At 41.5% G+C, this 26,046-nt stretch overlaps 1 protein-coding gene and 1 long non-coding RNA gene across 5 annotated transcripts in view; one reads left to right on the top strand and one right to left on the bottom strand.

Annotated features, from left to right (window-relative positions):
- The window catches only part of KIF5A (kinesin family member 5A), a 231,481-nt gene that overhangs the window by 36,477 nt on the left and 168,958 nt on the right, over positions 1–26,046 (bottom strand). For 2 of the 4 annotated variants that reach the window (XM_077297746.1, XM_077297748.1), the window contains exons 20-24: positions 25,322–25,423; positions 17,690–17,750; positions 17,534–17,605; positions 15,813–15,917; positions 2,298–2,318 (exon numbers count right to left, since the gene is read on the bottom strand). In XM_077297746.1, the coding sequence (XP_077153861.1) occupies positions 2,298–2,318; positions 15,813–15,917; positions 17,534–17,605; positions 17,690–17,750; positions 25,322–25,423 (361 nt within the window). The remainder of the gene's footprint in view (positions 1–2,297; positions 2,319–15,812; positions 15,918–17,533; positions 17,606–17,689; positions 17,751–25,321; positions 25,424–26,046) is intronic. The other 2 variants (XM_077297749.1, XM_077297750.1) reach the window with 1 other exon arrangement.
- LOC143816849 (uncharacterized) overlaps positions 1–26,046 on the top strand; it is a 98,516-nt gene that overhangs the window by 40,600 nt on the left and 31,870 nt on the right. The window lies entirely within an intron of this gene.

Below are 26,046 nucleotides of genomic sequence, written 5' to 3'. Positions count from 1 at the left end.
GGTTATATATAACATGCAGGCAGAGCAGTGGTTTATGGACGACAATCAAGAAGCTGGCGAGTTTAGTGGATGCCAGTCAGTGGGTGACAAACTATGTGATAGTAGCAGCCAGACCACCACCTCTTGCCAGGAAATACGGAAACTCACAAAAAAATACAATAAATGACTAATAATACTATCAACCCTTGTAACAATCACGGCTGAACAATAAAAGAGATGAGAAAGTGCTAGAATAGATTAATAACAATCAGTGGCAGTAAGAATGCAGAAACATGGAAAATGTCCATCCTTCCTCCTAATAAACCATTGACAAAAAGTAGATATTGACTTAAGCTGCACGACTCCAGGGCTCTTGTACTATGTACTCACAGTACAATGTAAAGTACAAACTATGTGCACAATCCTATATATTCATTCCCAATGTAAGTCTGCTTCACAATATTAAAGGGAACCTGTCATGTTGAAAATGGCGTCTGATCTGCAGGCAGGATGGTATAGAGCACAGCGGATCAGATGGATCAGTTGGAAAAGTTTCAGTAAGATTTGCAATCTATTCATTGCAATCCCTGGTATTTGTATTTATAGGAGTCCAGTGGGCGGTCCTACTCAGTGGCTGACAGTCTACCCTGTATGACTGTGCATGCGGACATAGCTGTCAATCACTAGTGAGACTTAGTAGGACCGCCCCCTGGACTAGTGTACATACAAGCACCTAGGAGTGCAATGAATAAAATACAAGTTATACTGAATCTGTCCCAACAAGCCTGTATATGCTCAGCTCCTCGTCCTCTACACTATGCTGTCCACGGATCGGGCTGCATGGAGAAGTGAATTGTTGCTTTAAGCTGGATGAGTTAAAATAATTTATAACAGATGGAAACTCGTAACGTAAAATGAGATCACTAGGACTGTGTAATAATATAATTCTGGTAGAACGGAAACTAAGCAGAAGTTAGATTGGAATTCCAGAGACACATTTCTCCATGTTTTAAGTGTTTCATTACACCATGAAAAGTCAGGAACCTCTTGCCTGCAGGATCATTGTCCGGATTAGTCTGCTAATGGCGCATTATTGTACAGCAAACCAACTCCCATGACATGCTGCCCTGAATGGGGCTGGACAGTATGGTTACCACTTCACTATGTCCATAATGTGCAGCAAAACGTACGCAACCTCAAGCATACGATGGACACTTCCAGCCACCTCTGTCTGTTTTCAGGCTCCCTACACTTTGGTATTATGTGTCTGTAGGACCTTTATGTTTGGCTGTATGATTACTATGTACACCTCCTTCATTTGTCAGGGATTTGGAAGCAGACGGGTCCAGTAAAGGCTCATACTAGTCTATGAGTGTCACAATGGAGATCCATATAAAACCAGGCAATGTAGATCAGTACTTTTCCGAACTTAGAAGGGCCATCCTGAGGTCCGTGTAGCACAGTAGAGCCTGCACCATGCAGATGTCACTAGCAGAGGTTCAGTAAGTGAGCCTTGCCTTATGGCCGCTCTGAAGCCTATTTCACATATCATCTGTTTTATTTGGGTCACATTTGCGAGTGCAATGCGAGAATCTCGGACGAGTCTCTGGCATCAATACCCGGCACTGTCGCCGGCACTCGGGAACAGAGCGATCAGCTGCATAGAAATACAGACAGCCGCACACTCCGGTCCCAAGTGCCGGGTATTGATGCGAGAGACTCACGTGACCCCGGCCCCACAGTCAAAACACAGCGTGAACCTGGCCTTATGGACGTATCAAACATTCGGTTATGATTATCAAGCATCTAAAAAAAAACAATCAGCAGCTGCAGATAACTTAAAGAAGCTGAAAAACCATGAGAGAGCTGCAGGGAAACCAAACTGGGGCCTGAACAATGCAATTGCTTTTCTACATAATTGGCAGAAAAACACATAATACTAATTTGTGTGATGAGCTATGAAGCGCTGAAAAAAATCTCTATTTTTACCCTCTGACCCTAAATGTGGTGGAGGGTGAGTAATGGTGAGCCGAGCCCTGCGAGCCCCATTCACTAACAGCACGTGTGATCATTTGTGAGAGCTGCTCCCTGACTCCATGTCAGCCGCATACAAGATGAATCCCATCACCACAGCTTGGGAAATGGATGAACGGTTGTAAGATAAGTCCCTCCTCGCCAGACGAGGAGAGGTACAGGCATCTCTACGCGAGATCCGTTACACAGCAGGTAGATATATATATATATCCTATATACACAGGACTGATAGAGGCCAGCGGACCTGGAGTTAGGAAAACATCTCTTATAATGTCTTTCAGTACCTTGGAAACCCAGTCATCCAGCTAAATGGAAGGCAGCAGGGAGGGAATGGGGGATACAAATGGGAGTCATTGAAAAAGAGATTGCTTACTTCCACACAGACTGAGCGTGCAAACCGAAAAAAAGCAGATGTGGAACAAATCGACATAATGGACGCAGGGTGATAATGCGCTTATGATGAAGACAGATACTGCTGCAGAGGATGCTGACTACATATAGCAATATCATTTCAATTATTCATTGAATTTATTAAGATGGCGTCTGGAACAGGTCCAGGAAGGCTATTACATAGGAAAGAAAAGATGCTGGAGGCGTTTATACAGATTCTACAAAAAAGGCATTGATTGGGGCTTTCAATACAAGCTGAACTCTGCAATACCTGTTCTATGGCAGACACTACCTAAAACGTGAATATCCAGAGCAGCCAGCGAAAGACCATGAATTGTGATGAAAAAATGAACCATGTGTGCATGTCCTGGTACCAAGCAATCTAGAAGAAATTCTCCATTTACCCGAATAATGCTAATATGGAGTCGGAGCCTGGTAACGATTTTCATGTGCCATTAGAAGCCCTCTTTGGCCTGCTGATGTGACCGCCATCCATTACCTAACTTATAACTGTTTAAAGGGGCGGACTACTATACACATATCTGCAGGAGAGCCAATAACTTGGTGATCAGTGGGGTCCGACCTCTGGGGACCACATCCAATGGCAGAGTGGGAGACTTTTATCCCACTTAGAGCAGAGCGGCAGTGCCTATGTGCAACCTGCTCTCCATTTATTCCCTGTTGGGCTGATGAGCGCTACACTTGGCTTTTTTCCAGCAGTCACACCATCTTGTAATGGAGACTAAAGTTCCCTGTTAAGGATTAAAGTCTTGTGATGGGCTCAGGACCCAGCAATGGGATGGACACCCACCGATCAGTAAGTTATCTATCCTATGGACAGGTGACAACTTGTTTTATCCAGACAACAATGCAAGTCTTGTTGAGGGGACTGCATATCTTGTGGTACGCAGCCGCTCCGCCAACTGCTGTCAAGAACCATGTGATAAAGTCTAGATCATTCTGTACAGTAAGATCTGACTTCTATCTGGACACTTCCAGAACGCTATCCATTAATAAAGGTAGTAATACTCACTGTACCAATCCCCTGCCAATCCCATTACAGGTCTCCTGAGGGTGTCCATAGTTTCCACTCTATCTGGATGGACTTTTAACTGCTGCAGACAATCTTTGTCCTCAGTGGTGACCAATAAGTCGCAGCTACAGACAATCATTGAGGAATACAGAGACAGGCAGGGAACCAGGGAAGCATTGGAATGGGAGCAGCAGGGATCAGTAACGTGACTGTTACTCCTGTTTTGAAACACTAAAACTTTTTAAAAAATTCTTAAGTGGCCAGAGAACCTGTTTAAGATTTTTCTCAGTTCATTCATTGTCAAATAACATGAATCCATGCCTAAATCTAATACCCGTATGACACCGAACACCTAGAGATAAGAAAAGAGTTTTGCACAATTCTGGTCTATCAGCCACTTCCCCACGACTTCTGGATGGGAGCGCTGCGAACCTCCGCCGACATGTCAGCATCGCCGATGCCTCATCTGATTAGTAGCATACATAACATCATGTCGGGCCTTCTAAGTAGAAGAAGTGCCAAGGATGGTGATAGGTAGGTGGAGGTTCACAGGGCTCTGGTAGGGCGGCCACAGACTACATACATGGCCACTGACCCAGGATCCTGTATATCTTTTCACTGAATTCTGCTTATAGCCTGTGTGCAATGTGTAACAATGCAGGATCCCATAAACAGCACTCTAGAAGAAACAATATCAAATGAACAGAAAACAATATATTAACATTTTCTTATATGTGGATGTATATATGTTTTGCCATTTTTCTATGACTTAATAAAACTTATTGAATATATTGAAGGAATTCTGACTCCATGTTTTCAGTAGTATACCCTAGAAGACCGGTAGGGATTTTACTCTACCTGTACTGTGATGTTAGTGATGTGGGAAATCAGGATCCATTTTGTCTTCTCAGTCCCTATTTTATGCTCTAAACCTATCACGTAGCACCGCTACACAGAGACCCCCCACACATACCAAGTGCATGGGAGACTGAATCATCCCAGACACCTAGACACAGCCATGTCTAAATCCCAGAAAACAGTTGCTTGCTTTTTGGCAAAGAGAATGCAAACAATTCTAATATAGGCCCCTAAAAATGCTGGTCTGTATTCACACTGGTGTCACAGCTCCATTAGGTTGGTTTTCTATTGTCGGGGAGAGACTGTTGCACTATCCTGCCAGGTAGACAAATCACAAGCCATTAGTATTCATCAGGTTCCAGGGCGGGCAAGATGGATCAGAGCAGATCTGCCACTGATCCTAGAAGAATGGCTGACACCAGTGTGAATAGAGGTGTACCGGTGCTTTTACAGCGACGTACAAGGAACACATGACAATGTATTTATATTGTGATTTTTCCAAAGGTCTTATTTTACTAAAACAGCATTACAAATATATAATGATGAGACCTTAATCAGCAGGTATTAAAGAAAAAAAATCTGACAAAAACACCCTCTCAACAGTCATGATATTGTAATAATAAAAGAAAAAAAAATCTAGACTTGATTAAAATAAGTCAATGAAAATTAGAAAACAAAAACTAAAAGAAACAAGGACATATAACATTTCAGAGAAACGCCATCCTTAACCGACACAAAGATACTACAAAATGTATTTTGCTCTATCGCATAGAGCATATATTCTTGTACCAACATTTCTGGACTTCTGAATGGTACAAAGTACAAAGAGAAATGGGACAACACCTCAAATTTAGGCTGGTTTCACACGTCCTGATATTTCCAGTAGCGGAAAAAACGGTACCGGAGATATCAGTGTTCGTGTATCCGTGTGTGTACTACAAATCGGCACACGTGTGGCAACCGTGTGCCGCATCAGTACCACACGGACGGCCGCTGGAGAAGTAGCGCTACTGTAAGCGCTGTTCCCCTGCATGTGGTGCTGAACGTGGCTGTCATCCATTCTCCCCTGCTCTGTCGGCGAGCAGGGGAGAATGAATGAATGAGAAGCAGCGGGCACAAGCTCAGTAACTAGCAGTAACGTCACTGAGTCTGTGCTCACTGCCGGCATGAACTCCTGTGACCTCAGGACCATGGGAGAATGCAAGTGATGAGGTCACGACAGTTCAAGCTTTCTCACAGTGACCTCATCACTTGTATTCTCCCATGGTCCTGAGGTCACAGTAGTTCAGGCCGGCAGTGAGCACAGACTCAGTGACGTCACCGCTAGTTACTGATCCTGTGCCTGCTGCATATCATTCATTCCCCAGTAGTTTACAGCCGGGTCCGTCACATTAGCAGCGCTACCGGTTGTAAACTGTCTATCCCCTAGATATGGATTACACCGTGGGACTGACTGAACACCGGACAGGTATGGGTATATTGTTGGTTTGCTATTTTTATTCTTTTTACAGGAGAACGAGGGCGTCGCTTGGATTACCAGTTAAATAAAGATGGAAAAACCGTGTGGTGTATGATTTCGTTAAAATACTTTATTCTTACTGTGTGGTGTTTTACCCTTTACCAACTATAGGATTAGTAATGGAGAGGTGTCTTATTGACACCTCTCCATTACTAAGCCGGGCTTACTGTCACCTTACAATAGGAAGGTGACATTAACCCCTCATTACCCGACTTGCCACCACTACAGGGCAAGTGGGAAGAACCAGGCAAAGCTCCAGAATTGGCGCATCTAATAGATGCGCCTTTTCTGAGCAGCTGTGGGATGTTGTTTTTAGGCTGGGGGGCCATATCCATGGCCCCTTACCAGCTTGAGAATAGCAGCCCGCACCTGAGTTTTGCCAGGTTAGTTTAACATAGGGGGGACCCCACGTCAGGTTTTTCATTCATTCATTCTCCCCTGTTCGCGCTGCTCGCCGGCAGAGCAGGGAAGAATGGATGAAAGCGGCGTTCAGCACCAGACGCCGGGGAACAGTGGCTTACAATAGCGCTACTTCCCCGGCTGTCGTCAGTGCACACGAAGGACAGTGTGCACTGTTCTCCGTGTGCACATGTGTGGCACGTTTTGCGGCCCGTGTGTCTGGGTAAAAACGGACATGTCTGCTTGTTTTGCACACGGACACACAGTCCGTGAAAACACGCTGACATGTGCATAGACCCATTCATTTGAATGGGTCTACTTGTGACAGTGTCTCCGCTACGTGAGAAAACTGTCAATACATGTACTGGAGACACTGACGTGTGAAAGAGGCCTTACACTGTGCTGCCTATGACGTGGAGCTTTTAACACAATTCAGACACTTCCAACATTCTGGAATTTATGCTAACCTAAGGATCAATGTTCCGCACCACAGTGTACCTTTTTGTCATGAATGCCTATGGGTTGTATAATAAAATATAATGTGACAAGTTGCAGTGCTTACAGAGCTATTCTGTGAAAGTTTTACTCCGAAGGTAAAACAATATAGTGGCATGTAAAGTAATCTATAGGCTCATAAAATGTATGCCTAGACTATCGGTGTGCCAACACAGGGTCCAGGGACACAAGTCCAATAATGATATCTCTCTGACTGATGCAGCTCCTCCATTCTTTTTTTATTTTTCCAATTCGCTATACGATTCCAGAGATATTGGCCTATATATTTAGTGCAAATTTTTCTGGCCTACTAAGGGGGTGTGGCTCTCATGGTTCCCTGGGGGGGTGTCATTAGGCTGCTCTGAATAATTACTCTGAGCACCGCCCCTTTTGGTAGAGACCAGAAAAGTTAGCACAAGTTGGATACTCAGTGGAGCAGTGGCAATAAAAGAGCAAAAATGGCAACTTTTGACCTGGTGAGAAGTCCTCTTTAAAGAGCTTGTCCAAAATTAGGAAACAGGATCTTTATTAGGCATATATGTAGCTCTTACTAGGCATGTATAAAGGCCTTAATAGGCATATATGTAACCCTTACTAGGCATGTATGTCAGCTTTATTAGGCATGTATGTAGCCCTTACTAGGCATGTATGTAGGCCTTCCTAGGCATGTATATTGGCCTTACTAGGCATCTATGTAGCCCTTACTAGGCATGTATGTCAGCTTTATTAGGCATGTATGTAGCCTTTACTAGGCATGTATGTAAGAATTATTAGGCATGTATGTAGTCCTTACTAGGCATGTATGTAGCCTTTACTAGTCATATATGTAGCCCTTAACAGGCATGTATATAGGCCTTACTAGGCATCTATGTAGTCCTTACTAGGCATGTATGTAGCCCTTACTAGGCATCTATGTAGTCCTTACTAGGCATGTATGCAGCCCTTACTAGTTACGTGTCACGCAAATACCACGACAGAGAGGGGCTGCAAGATTGCGGCGTCTGGTTTCACAAACTCCTGCACTGGTTTGAAGTACGTCACCATCTTATTAAACAGTGCAGGTTTTTTTCCTGGCTGGCAGTGCAAGGGTTAATCTCTTCAGTTGAGGCTCCTGGCGCTTTCCTACCTGCATTGTCTCGCTGTTCAGTGTTGGTCACTCCCCTTTGCTCTATATGCTCACCTTTGGCACTTAGCGATTGCCAGTGTTTGTTCTTGTTGCCTGCTCTGGCGTTGGAGGTGTATATTTATTCAGGAGAGTGTTGTTTGGCGTTTTGTTTGTGTGCACATCCTCAGCCTCTCCTATTTGGTTTCTCGTTCCTTTTACTCCTCTGTGTTCCACTCTGTTTGTTGAGTGAATGTTGAATGATTGTTATTTTCATTTATCCTTGTCTGCCTTCCCTTGTTTGTCTGGTTAGCCTTATCCTATACACTTCAGTGCTTCCTACCTCCCTGCCTGGGGATAGAGAAGATTATCGTTGATATAGGAGCATAGCAAGGCATGTGAACCCAGCGACTTCACCTTTAGGAGTAATCCGGGGGGACAAAGCTAGATAGGGCGCCCCTAGTTCTAGGGACCTGGTTAGCGCCCACAATCCCAAGGCACTTCGTGACAGCATGTATGTAGACTTTACTAGGCATGTATGTAAGCTTTACTAGGCATGGAGCTCTTAATACGCATGTATGTAGGCCTTACTATACATGTATATAGCCCTTACTAGGCTTGAATGAAGCCCTTACTAGGCATGTATGTAGGCCTTGGTAGGCTTGTATGTAGGCTGTCATGTTCTCAATGGCAAGAGAACATAGCATCAGCATATATAGGAACTAGCTCTTGGAAGATGGGAACTGAGCTGACCATGAACTAAACCTAACGCACAACTAGCAGTGGCCGGGTAGCATGCCTACGTTGATTCTAGATGCCCAGCACCAGCCGGAGGACTAAATAATGCTAGCAGAGGAAAATATTAGTCCTAGCTCACCTCTAGAGAAATACCCCGAAAGGAGACAGAGGCCCCCCACATGTATTGGCGGTGAATTAAGATGAAATAACAAACGTAGTATGAAAATAGGTTTAGCAAATTTGAGGTCCACTTACTACATAGCAGAAGACAGAAAGGACACTTTCATGGTCAGCTGAAAACCCTATCAAAACACCATCCAGAAATTACTTTAAAACTCTGGCATTAACTCATAACACCAGAGTGGCAATTCCTGTTCACAAGAGCTTTCCAGACACAGTAACGAAACTACAGCTGTGAACTGGAACAAAAATGCAAAAACAAACATGGACAAGAGTCCAACTTATCTAGTAGTTGTCTAGGAGCAGGAACAAGCACAGAGAGGCTTCTGATAACATTGTTGACCGGCAAGCAACTAACAGAGCAGCAAGGTTATATAGCGACTCCCACATCTTGATGGGAACAGGTGAACAGAGAAGATGAAGACACCAGTTCAATTCCACCAGTAGCCACCGGGGGAGCCCAGAATCCAAATTCACAACAGTACCCCCCCCCTCAAGGAGGGGGCACCGAACCCTCACCAGAACCACCAGGGCGATCAGGATGGGCCCTATGAAAGGCACGAACCAAATCAGAGGCATGAACATCAGATGCATTCACCCAAGAATTATCCTCCTGGCCGTATCCCTTCCACTTGACCAGATACTGGAGTCTCCGTCTGGAAACACGAGAGTCTAAGATTTTCTCCACAACGTACTCCAACTCACCCTCAACCAACACCGGAGCAGGAGGCTCAACGGAAGGCACAACCGGTACCTCATACCTGCGCAATAATGACCGATGAAAAACGTTATGAATAGAAAAGGATGCAGGGAGGTCCAAACGGAAGGAAACAGGGTTAAGAATCTCCAATATCTTATACGGGCCGATGAACCGAGGCTTAAACTTAGGAGAAGAGACCCTCATAGGGACAAAACGAGAAGACAACCACACCAAATCCCCAACACAAAGCCGAGGACCAACACGACGGTGGCGGTTGGCAAAAAGCTGAGTCTTCTCCTGGGACAACCTCAAATTGTCCACCACCTGCCCCCAGATCTGATGCAATCTCTCCACCACAGCATCCACTCCAGGACAATCCGAAGATTCCACCTGACCAGAGGAAAATCGAGGATGAAACCCCGAATTACAGAAAAACGGGGACACCAAAGTGGCAGAGCTGGCCCGATTATTGAGAGCGAACTCTGCCAATGGCAAAAAAGCAACCCAATCATCCTGGTCAGCAGACACAAAACACCTCAGATATGTCTCCAGGGTCTGATTAGTCCGCTCGGTCTGGCCATTCGTCTGAGGATGGAAAGCGGACGAAAAAGATAAATCTATGCCCATCCTAGCACAGAATGCCCGCCAAAATCTAGACACGAATTGGGTCCCTCTGTCAGAAATGATATTCTCAGGAATACCATGTAAACGAACAACATTTTGAAAAAACAGAGGAACCAACTCGGAAGAAGAAGGCAACTTGGGCAGAGGAACCAAATGGACCATCTTAGAGAAACGGTCACACACCACCCAGATGACAGACATCTTCTGAGAAACAGGCAGATCTGAAATAAAATCCATCGAGATGTGCGTCCAAGGCCTCTTAGGAATAGGCAAGGGCAACAATAATCCACTAGCCCGAGAACAACAAGGCTTGGCCCGAGCACAAACGTCACAAGACTGCACAAAGCCTCGCACATCTCGTGACAGGGAAGGCCACCAGAAGGACCTTGCCACCAAATCCCTGGTACCAAAAATGCCAGGATGACCTGCCAACGCAGAAGAATGAACCTCAGAGATGACTCTACTGGTCCAATCATCAGGAACAAACAGTTTATCAGGTGGGCAACGATCCGGTCTATCCGCCTGAAACTCCTGCAAGGCCCGCCGCAGGTCTGGAGAAACGGCTGACAATACCACTCCATCCTTAAGGATACCTGTGGGCTCAGAGTTACCAGGCGAGTCAGGCTCAAAACTCCTAGAAAGGGCATCCGCCTTAACATTCTTAGAACCCGGTAGGTATGACACCACAAAATTAAACCGAGAGAAAAATAATGACCAGCGCGCCTGTCTAGGATTCAGGCGCCTGGCGGTCTCAAGATAAATCAAATTTTTGTGGTCAGTCAATACCACCACCTGATGTCTGGCCCCCTCAAGCCAATGGCGCCACTCCTCAAAAGCCCACTTCATGGCCAAAAGCTCCCGATTCCCAACATCATAATTCCGCTCAGCGGGCGAAAATTTACGGGAAAAGAAGGCACAAGGCCTCATCACGGAGCAGTCAGAACTTTTCTGCGACAACACTGCCCCAGCTCCGATCTCAGAAGCGTCGACCTCAACCTGAAAAGGTAGAGCAACATCAGGCTGACGCAACACAGGGGCAGAGGAAAAACGGCGCTTAAGCTCCCGAAAGGCCTCCACAGCGTCAGGGGACCAATCAGCAACATCAGCACCCTTCTTAGTCAAATCGGTCAATGGCTTAGCAATATCCGAAAAACCAGCAATAAATCGACGATAAAAGTTAGCAAAGCCCAAAAATTTCTGAAGACTCTTAAGAGAAGAGGGCTGCGTCCAATCACAAATAGCTTGAACCTTGACAGGATCCATTTCAATGGAAGAGGGAGAAAAAATATATCCCAAAAAGGAAATCCTCTGTACCCCAAAAACACACTTAGAACCCTTCACACACAAAGAATTAGACCGCAAAACCTGGAAAACCCTCCTGACTTGCTGGACATGAGAGTCCCAGTCATCCGAAAAAATCAGAATATCATCCAGATACACAATCATAAATTTATCCAAATAATCGCGAAAAATATCATGCATAAAGGACTGGAAAACTGACGGAGCATTTGAAAGACCAAAAGGCATCACTAAATACTCAAAGTGGCCCTCGGGCGTATTAAATGCGGTTTTCCACTCATCCCCCTGCCTGATTCGCACCAAATTATACGCCCCACGAAGGTCAATCTTAGAGAACCACTTGGCCCCCTTTATGCGAGCAAACAAATCAGTCAGCAACGGCAATGGGTATTGATATTTAACAGTGATTTTGTTCAAAAGCCGATAATCGATACATGGTCTCAAAGAGCCGTCTTTTTTTGACACAAAGAAAAAACCGGCTCCTAAGGGAGATGACGATGGACGAATATGTCCCTTTTCCAAGGACTCCTTTATATATTCTCGCATAGCAGCATGTTCAGGCACAGACAGATTAAACAAACGACCCTTTGGGTATTTACTACCCGGGATTAAATCTATGGCACAATCGCACTCTCGGTGCGGAGGTAACGAACCAAGCTTGGATTCTTCAAAGACGTCACGATAGTCAGACAGGAACTCAGGAATTTCAGAGGGAATGGATGATGAAATGGAAACCACAGGTACCTCCCCATGAGCCCCCTTACATCCCCAGCTCAACACAGACATAGCTCTCCAGTCGAGGACTGGGTTGTGAGATTGCAGCCAAGGCAATCCTAGCACCAAATCATCATGTAGATTATACAGCACCAGAAAGCGAATAATCTCCTGGTGATCCGGATTAATACGCATAGTTACTTGTGTCCAGTATTGTGGTTTATTATTAGCCAATGGGGTGGAGTCAATCCCCTTCAGAGGAATAGGAGTCTCCAAAGGCTCTAAATCATACCCACAGCGTTTGGCAAAGGACCAATCCATAAGACTCAAAGCGGCGCCAGAGTCGACATAGGCGTCCGTGGTAATAGATGACAAAGAGCAAATCAGGGTCACAGATAGAATAAACTTAGACGGTAAGGTGCAAATGGAAACAGATTTATCAAGCTTTTTAGTGCGCTTAGAGCATGCTGATATAACATGAGTAGAATCACCACAATAGAAACACAACCCATTTTTCCGTCTAAAATTCTGCCGCTCGCTTCGGGACAGAATTCTATCACACTGCATACTCTCTGGCGACTTCTCAGTGGACACCGCCAGATGGTGCACTGGTTTGCGCTCCCGCAAACGCCTATCGATCTGAATAGCCATTGTCATGGACTCATTCAGACCCGCAGGCACAGGGAACCCCACCATAACATCCTTAATGGCATCAGAGAGACCCTCTCTGAAAGTCGCCGCCAGGGCGCACTCATTCCACTGAGTAAGCACAGACCATTTACGGAATCTTTGGGAGTAAATTTCCGCTTCATCTTGCCCCTGAGATAGGGACATCAAAGTTTTTTCTGCCTGAAGCTCCAAATGAGGTTCGTCATAAAGCAACCCCAAGGCCAGAAAAAACGCATCCACATTGAGCAACGCAGGATCCCCTGGTGTCAATGAAAAAGCCCAGTCTTGAGGGTCGCCCCGGAGCAAGGAAATCACAATCCTGACCTGCTGTGCAGGGTCTCCGGCAGAGCGAAATTTCAGGGACAAAAATAATTTGCAATTATTTCGAAAATTCTGAAACCCAGATCTATTCCCCGAGAAAAATTCCGGCAAAGGAATTCTCGGCTCAGATACAGGTGCATGACAAACAAAGTCTTGCAAATTTTGTACCTTCGTGGCGAGATTATTCAAACCTGCAGTTACACTCTGAAGATCCATTACAAACAGGTGGACACAGAGCCATTCAAAGATTAGAAGGAGAAAAAAAAAAAAAAAAAAAATCTCAGCAGACTTCTTATTTCTCTCCTTTCTCAGCCAAGGATTTTAACCCTTTAGTGGGCCGGTCAAACTGTCATGTTCTCAATGGCAAGAGAACATAGCATCAGCATATATAGGAACTAGCTCTTGGAAGATGGGAACTGAGCTGACCATGAACTAAACCTAACGCACAACTAGCAGTGGCCGGGTAGCATGCCTACGTTGATTCTAGATGCCCAGCACCAGCCGGAGGACTAAATAATGCTAGCAGAGGAAAATATTAGTCCTAGCTCACCTCTAGAGAAATACCCCGAAAGGAGACAGAGGCCCCCCACATGTATTGGCGGTGAATTAAGATGAAATAACAAACGTAGTATGAAAATAGGTTTAGCAAATTTGAGGTCCACTTACTACATAGCAGAAGACAGAAAGGACACTTTCATGGTCAGCTGAAAACCCTATCAAAACACCATCCAGAAATTACTTTAAAACTCTGGCATTAACTCATAACACCAGAGTGGCAATTCCTGTTCACAAGAGCTTTCCAGACACAGTAACGAAACTACAGCTGTGAACTGGAACAAAAATGCAAAAACAAACATGGACAAGAGTCCAACTTATCTAGTAGTTGTCTAGGAGCAGGAACAAGCACAGAGAGGCTTCTGATAACATTGTTGACCGGCAAGCAACTAACAGAGCAGCAAGGTTATATAGCGACTCCCACATCTTGATGGGAACAGGTGAACAGAGAAGATGAAGACACCAGTTCAATTCCACCAGTAGCCACCGGGGGAGCCCAGAATCCAAATTCACAACAGTAGGCCTTCCTAGGCATGTATGTAGCCCTTAATAGGCATGTATGTAGGCCTTCCTAGGCATGTATGTAGGCCTTACTAGGCATGTATGTAGCCCTTGGTAGGCTTGTATGTAGGCCTTCCTAGGCATGTATGTAGCTCTTACTAGGCATGTATGTAGCCCTTCCTAGGCATGTATGTAGGCCTTACTAGGCATGTATGTAGCCCTTGGTAGGCTTGTATGTAGGCCTTCCTAGGCATGTATGTAGCCCTTAATAGGCATGTATGTAGGCCTTCCTAGGCATGTATGTAGCCCTTCCTAGGCATGTATGTAGACCTTACTAGGCATGTATGTAGCTCTTACTAGGCATGTATGTAGCCCTTCCTAGGCATGTATGTAGGCCTTACTAGGCATGTATGTAGCCCTTACTAGGCATGTATATAGCCCTTACAAGGCTTGAAGGAAGCCCTTACTAGGCATTTATGTAGGCCTTACTAGGCATGAATGTAGCCCTTACTAGGCATGTATGTAGCCCTTACTAGGCATGTATGTAGCCCCTCCTAGGCTTGTATGTAGCCCTTACTAGGCATTTATGTAGGCCTTACTAGGCATGTATGTAGCCCTTCCTAGGCATGTATGTAGGCCTTACTAGGCATGTATGTAGCCCTTACTAGGCATGTATGTAGCCCTTACTAGGCATGCATGTAGCCCCTCCTAGGCTTGTATGTAGCCCTTACTAGGCATTTATGTAGGCCTTACTAGGCATGTATGTAGCCCTTCCTAGGCATGTATGTAGGCCTTACTAGGCATGAATGTAGCCCTTACTAGGCATGTATGTAGCCCTTACTAGGCATGCATGTAGCCCCTCCTAGGCTTGTATGTAGCCCTTACTAGGCATTTATGTAGGCCTTACTAGGCATGTATGTAGCCCTTCCTAGGCATGTATGTAGGCCTTACTAGGCATGTATGTAGCCCTTACTAGGCATGCATGTAGTTGTGTTTATTTACATAATAATATTGAATCCATTAGAAATAAATATTGTGTCATTTTCCAGGATTGCTGTGAAAAAATGATTGAATGACAAGACCTACACGCTGGTGTTGGAAATAGCCCTGTGCTGTGCTTTATAACCATCAAAAGGAAACAAAATGATGCAACGAAAGTGTATTATATTATACTGTATACATGGAGAGTGAAAGGGAATAAATTGGCACCTATTGTGTAAGCCCCTCATCTCTAGTACATTGTGAGCTCACTCCCTTCTCTGGTTGCTCATTACATACCATGATAATATAAGATTACATTAGAGTTATTAGAATTTATTTGTGAACATGAATGACAAATATGATCCTTGCCAACAGGACAAACATCCCCACCTAGTTATAGGCAAGGCTCTGCATCCAGTTATGTATGGTGAGAAAAACTCAAATTAAAAACAAAGGCATGCACTTGGCAGCAATGCTCTACCCCGGCACAATGTAGGAGATAACAGCAGCCAAGCAGGAGCGTCCATGTCAGCTCTTCATGCCGCACAGAAGCAGATGCACTAGCACAGACTCTTCATGGCATTTCCCAGTACACTTTGCACACACAATGATATGAGGTGCTCAGTTTGTGAACAACAAATACACTTTTCTTTTTTTTTCACAGTTGTCCTTTCTTTTAAGTAAAGCTAGCTTTCACGTACACAATAGCTGCATCACCTACCTGTTTGTGAACCTTTGTAAGTTGCTCCAAGTTGTTCTCAAGAAAGGAAATCTTCTGTTTCTGGGAGTGAATCCCCCCACTATCCTCGGGTTCCATTTCAGCACTCTATATAGATACATTGGTATTTTAATGGAAGATGCAGTACACAAGTCTGTCATATTCTAATACCTGTACAGTAGAGTCGGTACGAATCAGTTTACAGTACCCGGTCCAAAGGCCACTGGTCTGGACAGGAGCTCTGAGGAACGCCTCCTACCTCTTGGCATCTGTGGCTCATCTTTTGATTAGCCAGCCTGGTGCGACATCACATTTGCGTCACGCTGCAACGATGATGTCCCGCCAGAATGGCTAATCAAAAGATGAGCCAGGGATGTCGGGAGGAAGGAGGCTGTTCTCAGGGCTTTCATCTGACGATCAGAGATTATTAACGAGGCCGATGGACCTGGTCCTGCGAGTGTATCTGCACCAACTGTACTATACAGTCCTTTATATTAGTCGTTATGAGAATAATTAGAAACATAATTCAAATATATTGATTGCTTTTTTTACATTTGACCATTCACCCTATATCAAGTGATGTCTCTGACACATACAAGAAGTCATAAAACTAGAATTCCTTTTCCCTACTTCTTCTGAACAGCTCGACGTAAAAAGGTCATGCACATGTGGTATCTTCTCCATTCTTATCTATAATCAGCAGATTACCAAGTTTGTGCTTTCCTAAGTGGAAAGTATAGAAGTTCATGGCAATGGCTACCATACTCATAACTACAAAATACTGGGATTGACTCATCTGGATAAATAGCAACTGGGGATGTAATCTCTGCAAAAAAGCAGACGGTACCTATAAATTTTCTGCCCGCCCCTTGCTGTGGAATTCTGCTCTAGCTAAAGGTCCCAATTAGTGATGAGCGAATATACTCGGTACTCGAGATTTCCCGAGCACGCTCGGGTGTCCTCCGGGTACTTTTTATTGCTCGGAGATTTAGTTTTCATCTCCCCATCTGAATGATTTACATCTGTTAGCCAGCATAAGTACATGTGGGGATTCCCTAGCAACCAGGCAACCCCCACATGTACTTACACATGTACTTATGCTGGCTAGCAGATGTAAATCATTCAGCTGCGGTGATGAAAACTAAATCTCCAAGCACTAAAAAATACTCGGAGGACCCCCGAGCATGCTCAAGAAATCTCGAGTACCGAGTATATTCGCTCATCACATCACTAGTCCCAATATATATAAAGTCAGCTGGCCATGTCATGTGTATCAGAGCTCCTGTAACAGATGATGTCGGGGAAGAAAAAGATAGGACATTCTGAATTTGACTGCCCATTCGTTTTGTTTTCCCTAGAGATAAGCTGCCAAAGTCTGACAAAGGCTTACGCCCTTCTTCCCATAGAGAAGACATGCCCTCTCAGCCACACCAAGGAAAGCATACTTATAGGAGAAACAAGAGAGACGTCTGAAGGGTCCACCACCATAACAAAGATATTTCTGAATAGACAATCTCCCTTATATTGTTCTTTCCACACGATCAGGTCCTAATTGAACAACCAATTTTAAGTAGCAGAACATTAAATGTTTTTACATTGCAAGTGAATGACTTCTATCCTTTTATGCACTGCACCTGCAGAAATACAAAGCTTACATCTTATTTGTGGCTTATTCCATCCATAGAGTCACATAAGTCATTGTGGATCCTGAGAAGTCAACTTACTTTCTTGACCCGAGATGTGACGTCTTGAACAAAAAGCTTCCGAAGATTGTGGAGGGTCTGGAGTTCACGGGCCTTAGATAACAATTACAGATCAGTAAGGATCCCAATAATATTTTTTATAACGATGATACATCAGACTATGCGAGATCTACTTACAACAGTCTCCTCGAGCCCTTTGAGATCCTGCTTAGACTGCTCGTGCTTCTCGTACAGAAATCTGATGAAAATAGAAATGAGTAAATAACCTGAAAAATATCCATCACTGGTAATAAATAACCTGCACAATATCCATCACTGGTAATAAATAACCTGCACAATATCCATTACTGGTAATAAATAACCTGCACAATATCCATTACTGGTAATAAATAACCTGCACAATATCCATTACTGGTAATAAATAACCTGCACAATATCCATCACTGGTAATAAATAATCTGCACAATATCCATCACTGGTAATAACCTGCACAATATCCATCACTGGTAATAAATAACTTGCACAATATCCATCACTGGTAATAAATAACCTGCACAATATCCATCACTGGTAATAAATAACCTGCACAATATCCATCACTGGTAATAAATAATCTGCACAATATCCATTACTGGTAATAAATAACCTGCACAATATCCATCACTGGTAATAAATAACCTGCACAGTATCCATCACTGGTAATAAATAACCTGCACAATATCCATCACTGGTAATAAATAACCTGCACAATATCCATCACTGGTAATAAATAACCTGCACAGTATCCATCACTGGTAATAAATAACCTGCACAATATCCATCACTGGTAATAAATAACCTGCACAATATCCATCACTGGTAATAAATAACCAGCACAATATCCATCACTGGTAATAAATAACCTGCACAATATCCATCACTGGTAATAAATAACCTGCACAATATCCATCACTGGTAATAAATAACCTGCACAATATCCATCACTGGTAATAAATAACCTGCACAATATCCATCACTGGTAATAAATAACCTGCACAATATCCATCACTGGTAATAAATAACCTGCACAATAGCCATCACTGGTAATAAATAACCTGCACAATATCCATCACTGGTAATAACCTGCATAATATCCATCACTGGTAATAAATAACCTGCACAATATCCATCACTGGTAAAAAATAACCTGCACAATATCCATCACTGGTAATAAATAACCAGCACAATATCCATCACTGGTAATAAATAACCTGCACAATATCCATCACTGGTAATAAATAACCTGCACAATATCCATCACTGGTAATAAATAACCTGCACAATATCCATCACTGGTAATAACCTGCATAATATCCATCACTGGTAATAAATAACCTGCACAATATCCATCACTGGTAAAAAATAACCTGCACAATATCCATCACTGGTAATAAATAACCTGCACAATATCCATCACTGGTAATAAATAACCAGCACAATATCCATCACTGGTAATAAATAACCTGCACAATATCCATCACTGGTAATAAATAACCTGCACAATATCCATCACTGGTAATAACCTGCACAATATCCATCACTGGTAATAAATAACCTGCACAATATCCATCACTGGTAATAAATAACCTGCACAATATCCATCACTGGTAATAACCTGCATAATATCCATCACTGGTAATAAATAACCTGCACAATATCCATCACTGGTAATAACCTGCACAATATCCGTCACTGGTAATAAATAACCTGCATAATATCCATCACTGGTAATAAATAACCTGCACAATATCAATCACTGGTAATAAATAACCTGCACAATATCCATCACTGGTAATAACCTGCACAATATCCATCACTGGTAATAACCTGCACAATATCCATCACTGGTAATAAATAACCTGCACAATATCCATCACTGGTAATAAATAACCTGCACAATATCCATCACTGGTAATAAATAACCTGCACAATATCCATCACTGGTAATAAATAACCTGCACAATATCCATCACTGGTAATAAATAACCTGAAAAATATCCATCACTGGTAATAACCTGCACAATATCCATCACTGGTAATAACCTGCACAATATCCATCACTGGTAATAAATAACCTGCACAATATCCATTACTGGTAATAAACAACCTGCACAATATCCATCACTGGTAATAACCTGCATAATATCCATCACTGGTAATAAATAACCTGCACAATATCCATCACTGGTAATAAATAACCTGTATAATATCCATCACTGATAATAAATAACCTGCACAATATCCATCACTGGTAATAAATAACCTGCACAGTATCCATCACTGGTAATAACCTGCACAATATTCATCACTGGTAATAAATAACCTGCACAATATCCATCACTGGTAATAAATAACCTGTATAATATCCATCACTGGTAATAAATAACCTGCACAGTATCCATCACTGGTAATAAATAACCTGCACAATATCCATCACTGGTAATAAATAACCTGCACAATATCCATCACTGGTAATAAATAACCTGCACAGTATCCATCACTGGTAATAAATAACCTGCACAATATCCATCACTGGTAATAAATAACCTGCACAATATCCATCACTGGTAATAAATAACCTGCACAATATCCATCACTGGTAATAAATAACCTGCACAGTATCCATCACTGGTAATAAATAACCTGCACAATAGCCATTACTGGTAATAAATAACCTGCACAATATCCATCACTGGTAATAACCTGCATAATATCCATCACTGGTAATAAATAACCTGCACAATAGCCATTACTGGTAATAAATAACCTGCACAATATCCATTACTGGTAATAAATAACCTGCACAATATCCATCACTGGTAATAAATAACCTGCACAATATCCATCACTGGTAATAAATAACCTGCACAATATCCATCACTGGTAATAACCTGCATAATATCCATCACTGGTAATAAATAACCTGCACAATATCCATTACTGGTAATAAATAACCTGCACAATATCCATCACTGGTAATAACCTGCATAATATCCATCACTGGTAATAAATAACCTGCACAATATCCATTACTGGTAATAAATAACCTGCACAATATCCATCACTGGTAATAACCTGCACAATATCCATCACTGGTAATAAATAACCTGCACAATATCCATCACTGGTAATAAATAACCTGCACAATATCCATCACTGGTAATAAATAACCTGCATAATATCCATCACTGGTAATAAATAACCTGCACAATATCCATCACTGGTAATAAATAACCTGCACAATATCCATCAATGGTAATAACCTGCACAATATCCATCACTGGTAATAACTAACCTGCACAATATCCATCACTGGTAATAAATAACCTGCACAATATCCATCACTGGTAATAACCTGCATAATATCCATCACTGGTAATAAATAACCTGCACAATATCCATCACTGGTAATAACCTGCATAATATCCATCACTGGTAATAAATAACCTGCACAATATCCATTACTGGTAATAAATAACCTGCACAATATCCATCACTGGTAATAAATAACCTGCACAATATCCATCACTGGTAATAACCTGCATAATATCCATCACTGGTAATAAATAACCTGCACAATATCCATCACTGGTAATAAATAACCTGCATAATATCCATCACTGGTAATAAATAACCTGCACAGTATCCATCACTGGTAATAAATAACCTGCATAATATCCATCACTGGTAATAAATAACCTGCACAATATCCATCACTGGTAATAAATAACCTGCACAATATCCATCACTGGTAATAAATAACCTGCACAGTATTCATCACTGGTAATAAATAACCTGCACAATATCCATCACTGGTAATAAATAACCTGCACAATATCCATCACTGGTAATAAATAACCTGCACAATAGCCATTACTGGTAATAAATAACCTGCACAATATCCATTACTGGTAATAAATAACCTGCACAATATCCATCACTGGTAATAAATAACCTGCACAATATCCATTACTGGTAATAAATAACCTGCACAATATCCATTACTGGTAATAAATAACCTGCACAATATCCATTACTGGTAATAAATAACCTGCACAATATCCATCACTGGTAATAACCTGCATAATATCCATCACTGGTAATAAATAACCTGCACAATATCCATTACTGGTAATAAATAACCTGCACAATATCCATCACTGGTAATAACCTGCACAATATCCATCACTGGTAATAAATAACCTGCACAATATCCATCACTGGTAATAAATAACCTGCACAATATCCATCACTGGTAATAAATAACCTGCACAGTATCCATCACTGGTAATAACCTGCATAATATCCATCACTGGTAATAAATAACCTGCACAATATCCATCACTGGTAATAAATAACCTGCACAATATCCATCACTGGTAATAACCTGCACAATATCCATCACTGGTAATAAATAACCTGCACAATATCCATCACTGGTAATAAATAACCTGCACAATATCCATCACTGGTAATAACCTGCACAATATCCATCACTGGTAATAAATAACCTGCACAATATCCATCACTGGTAATAAATAACCTGCACAATATCCATCACTGGTAATAAATAACCTGCACAATATCCATCACTGGTAATAAATAACCTGCACAATATCCATCACTGGTAATAAATAACCTGCACAATATCCATCACTGGTAATAAATAACCTGTATTATATTCATCACTGGTAATAAATAACCTGCACAATATCTATCACTGGTAATAAATAACCTGCACAATATCCATCACTGGTAATAAATAACCTGCACAATATCCATCACTGGTAATAAATAACCTGCACAATATCCATCACTGGTAATAAATAACCTGCACAATATCCATCACTGGTAATAACCTGCACAATATCCATCACTGGTAATAAATAACCTGCACAATATCCATCACTGGTAATAAATAACCTGCACAATATCCATCACTGGTAATAACCTGCACAGTATCCATCACTGGTAATAAATAACCTGCACAATATCCATCACTGGTAATAAATAACCTGCATTATATTCATCACTGGTAATAAATAACCTGCACAATATCCATCACTGGTAAATAACCTGCACAATATCCATCACTGGTAATAAATAACCTGCACAATATCCATCACTGGTAATAAATAACCTGCACAATATCCATCACTGGTAATAAATAACCTGCACAATAGCCATTACTGGTAATAAATAACCTGCACAATATCCATTACTGGTAATAAATAACCTGCACAATATCCATCACTGGTAATAAATAACCTGCACAATAGCCATTACTGGTAATAAATAACCTGCACAATATCCATTACTGGTAATAAATAACCTGCACAATATCCATCACTGGTAATAAATAACCTGCACAATAGCCATTACTGGTAATAAATAACCTGCACAATATCCATTACTGGTAATAAATAACCTGCACAATATCCATCACTGGTAATAAATAACCTGCACAATATCCATCACTGGTAATAAATAACCTGCACAATATCCATTACTGGTAATAAATAACCTGCATAATATCCATCACTGGTAATAAATAACCTGCACAATATCCATCACTGGTAATAAATAACCTGCACAGTATTTATCACTGGTAATAAATAACCTGCATAATATCCATCACTGGTAATAAATAACCTGCACAATATCCATCACTGGTAATAAATAACCTGCACAATATCCATTACTGGTAATAAATAACCTGCACAATATCCATTACTGGTAATAAATAACCTGCACAATATCCATCACTGGTAATAACCTGCATAATATCCATCACTGGTAATAAATAACCTGCACAATATCCATCACTGGTAATAACCTGCATAATATCCATCACTGGTAATAAATAACCTGCACAATATCCATCACTGGTAATAAATAACCTGCACAATATCCATCACTGGTAATAACCTGCACAATATCCATCACTGGTAATAAATAACCTGCACAATATCCATCACTGGTAATAAATAACCTGCACAATATCCATCACTGGTAATAAATAACCTGCACAGTATCCATCACTGGTAATAACCTGCATAATATCCATCAATGGTAATAAATAACCTGCACAGTATCCATCACTGGTAATAACCTGCACAATATCCATCACTGGTAATAAATAACCTGCACAATATCCATCACTGGTAATAAATAACCTGCACAATATCCATCACTGGTAATAAATAACCTGCACAATATCCATCACTGGTAATAACCTGCACAGTATCCATCACTGGTAATAAATAACCTGCACAATATCCATCACTGGTAATAAATAACCTGCACAATATCCATCACTGGTAATAAATAACCTGCACAATATCCATCACTGGTAATAAATAACCTGCACAATATCCATCACTGGTAATAAATAACCTGCACAATATCCATTACTGGTAATAAATAACCTGCATAATATCCATCACTGGTAATAAATAACCTGCACAATATCCATCACTGGTAATAAATAACCTGCACAGTATTTATCACTGGTAATAAATAACCTGCATAATATCCATCACTGGTAATAAATAACCTGCACAATATCCATCACTGGTAATAAATAACCTGCACAATATCCATTACTGGTAATAAATAACCTGCACAATATCCATTACTGGTAATAAATAACCTGCACAATATCCATCACTGGTAATAACCTGCATAATATCCATCACTGGTAATAAATAACCTGCACAATATCCATCACTGGTAATAACCTGCATAATATCCATCACTGGTAATAAATAACCTGCACAATATCCATCACTGGTAATAAATAACCTGCACAATATCCATCACTGGTAATAACCTGCACAATATCCATCACTGGTAATAAATAACCTGCACAATATCCATCACTGGTAATAAATAACCTGCACAATATCCATCACTGGTAATAAATAACCTGCACAGTATCCATCACTGGTAATAACCTGCATAATATCCATCACTGGTAATAAATAACCTGCACAGTATCCATCACTGGTAATAACCTGCACAATATCCATCACTGGTAATAAATAACCTGCACAATATCCATCACTGGTAATAACCTGCACAATATCCATCACTGGTAATAAATAACCTGCACAATATCCATCACTGGTAATAAATAACCTGCACAATATCCATCACTGGTAATAACCTGCACAATATCCATCACTGGTAATAAATAACCTGCACAATATCCATCACTGGTAATAAATAACCTGCACAATATCCATCACTGGTAATAACCTGCACAGTATCCATCACTGGTAATAAATAACCTGCACAATATCCATCACTGGTAATAAATAACCTGCACAATATCCATCACTGGTAATAAATAACCTGCACAATATCCATCACTGGTAATAAATAACCTGCACAATATCCATCACTGGTAATAAATAACCTGCACAGTATCCATCACTGGTAATAAATAACCTGCACAATATCCATCACTGGTAATAAATAACCTGCACAATATCCATCACTGGTAATAAATAACCTGCACAATATCCATTACTGGTAATAAATAATCTGCACAATATCCATCACTGGTAATAACCTGCACAATATCCATCACTGGAAATAAATAACCCATATAAAATTTCAATGATGCAGATGTAAACACTGTCAGATTTTGGGGACCACAGCACCACTGTGTCCATTGGCTCCCCACAAAACTTTTAGCCCAAAAGTTAATATGAGATGATAATGTGCATTATGTCCTAAGCAGTTCTGCCTTCCATGGACTCTCACGTCAGCTCCTGCAGTTTGTGGCTCTTCTCGTGTTCCTCGCTCTTCAGTTTCTCATAATCGGCTCTCAACTTCTCCAGCTCCAGCTGCAGTTTCTGGTTCAGACTGAACAATTAGAGAATGGATTAAATTATTCAATTTTGTACCAAATAGAAGAGTTTTTCTTCATTTTTGTTCTGGAGATAATTAAGAAAACTCTCAAGACATCTCATATTTAATAAAATAGCTTATAAAAAAATAAAGCAAGAGCCTTCAGGGCCTGTTAATTTTGAGAAACTTTTACGGGATTTTCTCCTATGGTGTACACACTGTGTTCCAAATTATTATGTACATAGAGTTTAGGAGTGATAAGGTTACAATTTTTTTGTTTGTCATTTAAACTCATTGATGGTGATGTGTGTCAGGGCTCTTTATATCACTGAAAGCAATTGCAGATACCTGTGCAAATTAGTTGGCAGGTGTGTCCAAATAAAGGCAAGACTACTTATGAAGGCTGTTCCACATTATTAAGCAGCCTACATTTTTTGCCAAAATGGGAAAGAAAAAGGATGTGTCGGCTGCTGAGAAGCAACAAATTGTGGAGTATTTAGGTCAAGGCATGACTACAATCAACATTGCCAAGACACTTCATCGTGATCATCGCACAATCAAGAAGTATGTAGCTGATTCCCAGCACACACGTGTGCGTGCTGATAAGGAAAAATTGAGGACTCTTTCCAACAGGCAAT

This window comes from Ranitomeya variabilis, chromosome 3 (genome assembly GCF_051348905.1).
Source record: "Ranitomeya variabilis isolate aRanVar5 chromosome 3, aRanVar5.hap1, whole genome shotgun sequence".
Lineage (NCBI taxonomy): Eukaryota > Metazoa > Chordata > Amphibia > Anura > Dendrobatidae > Ranitomeya > Ranitomeya variabilis.
This window is presented reverse-complemented; position numbering and strand designations above follow the sequence as displayed.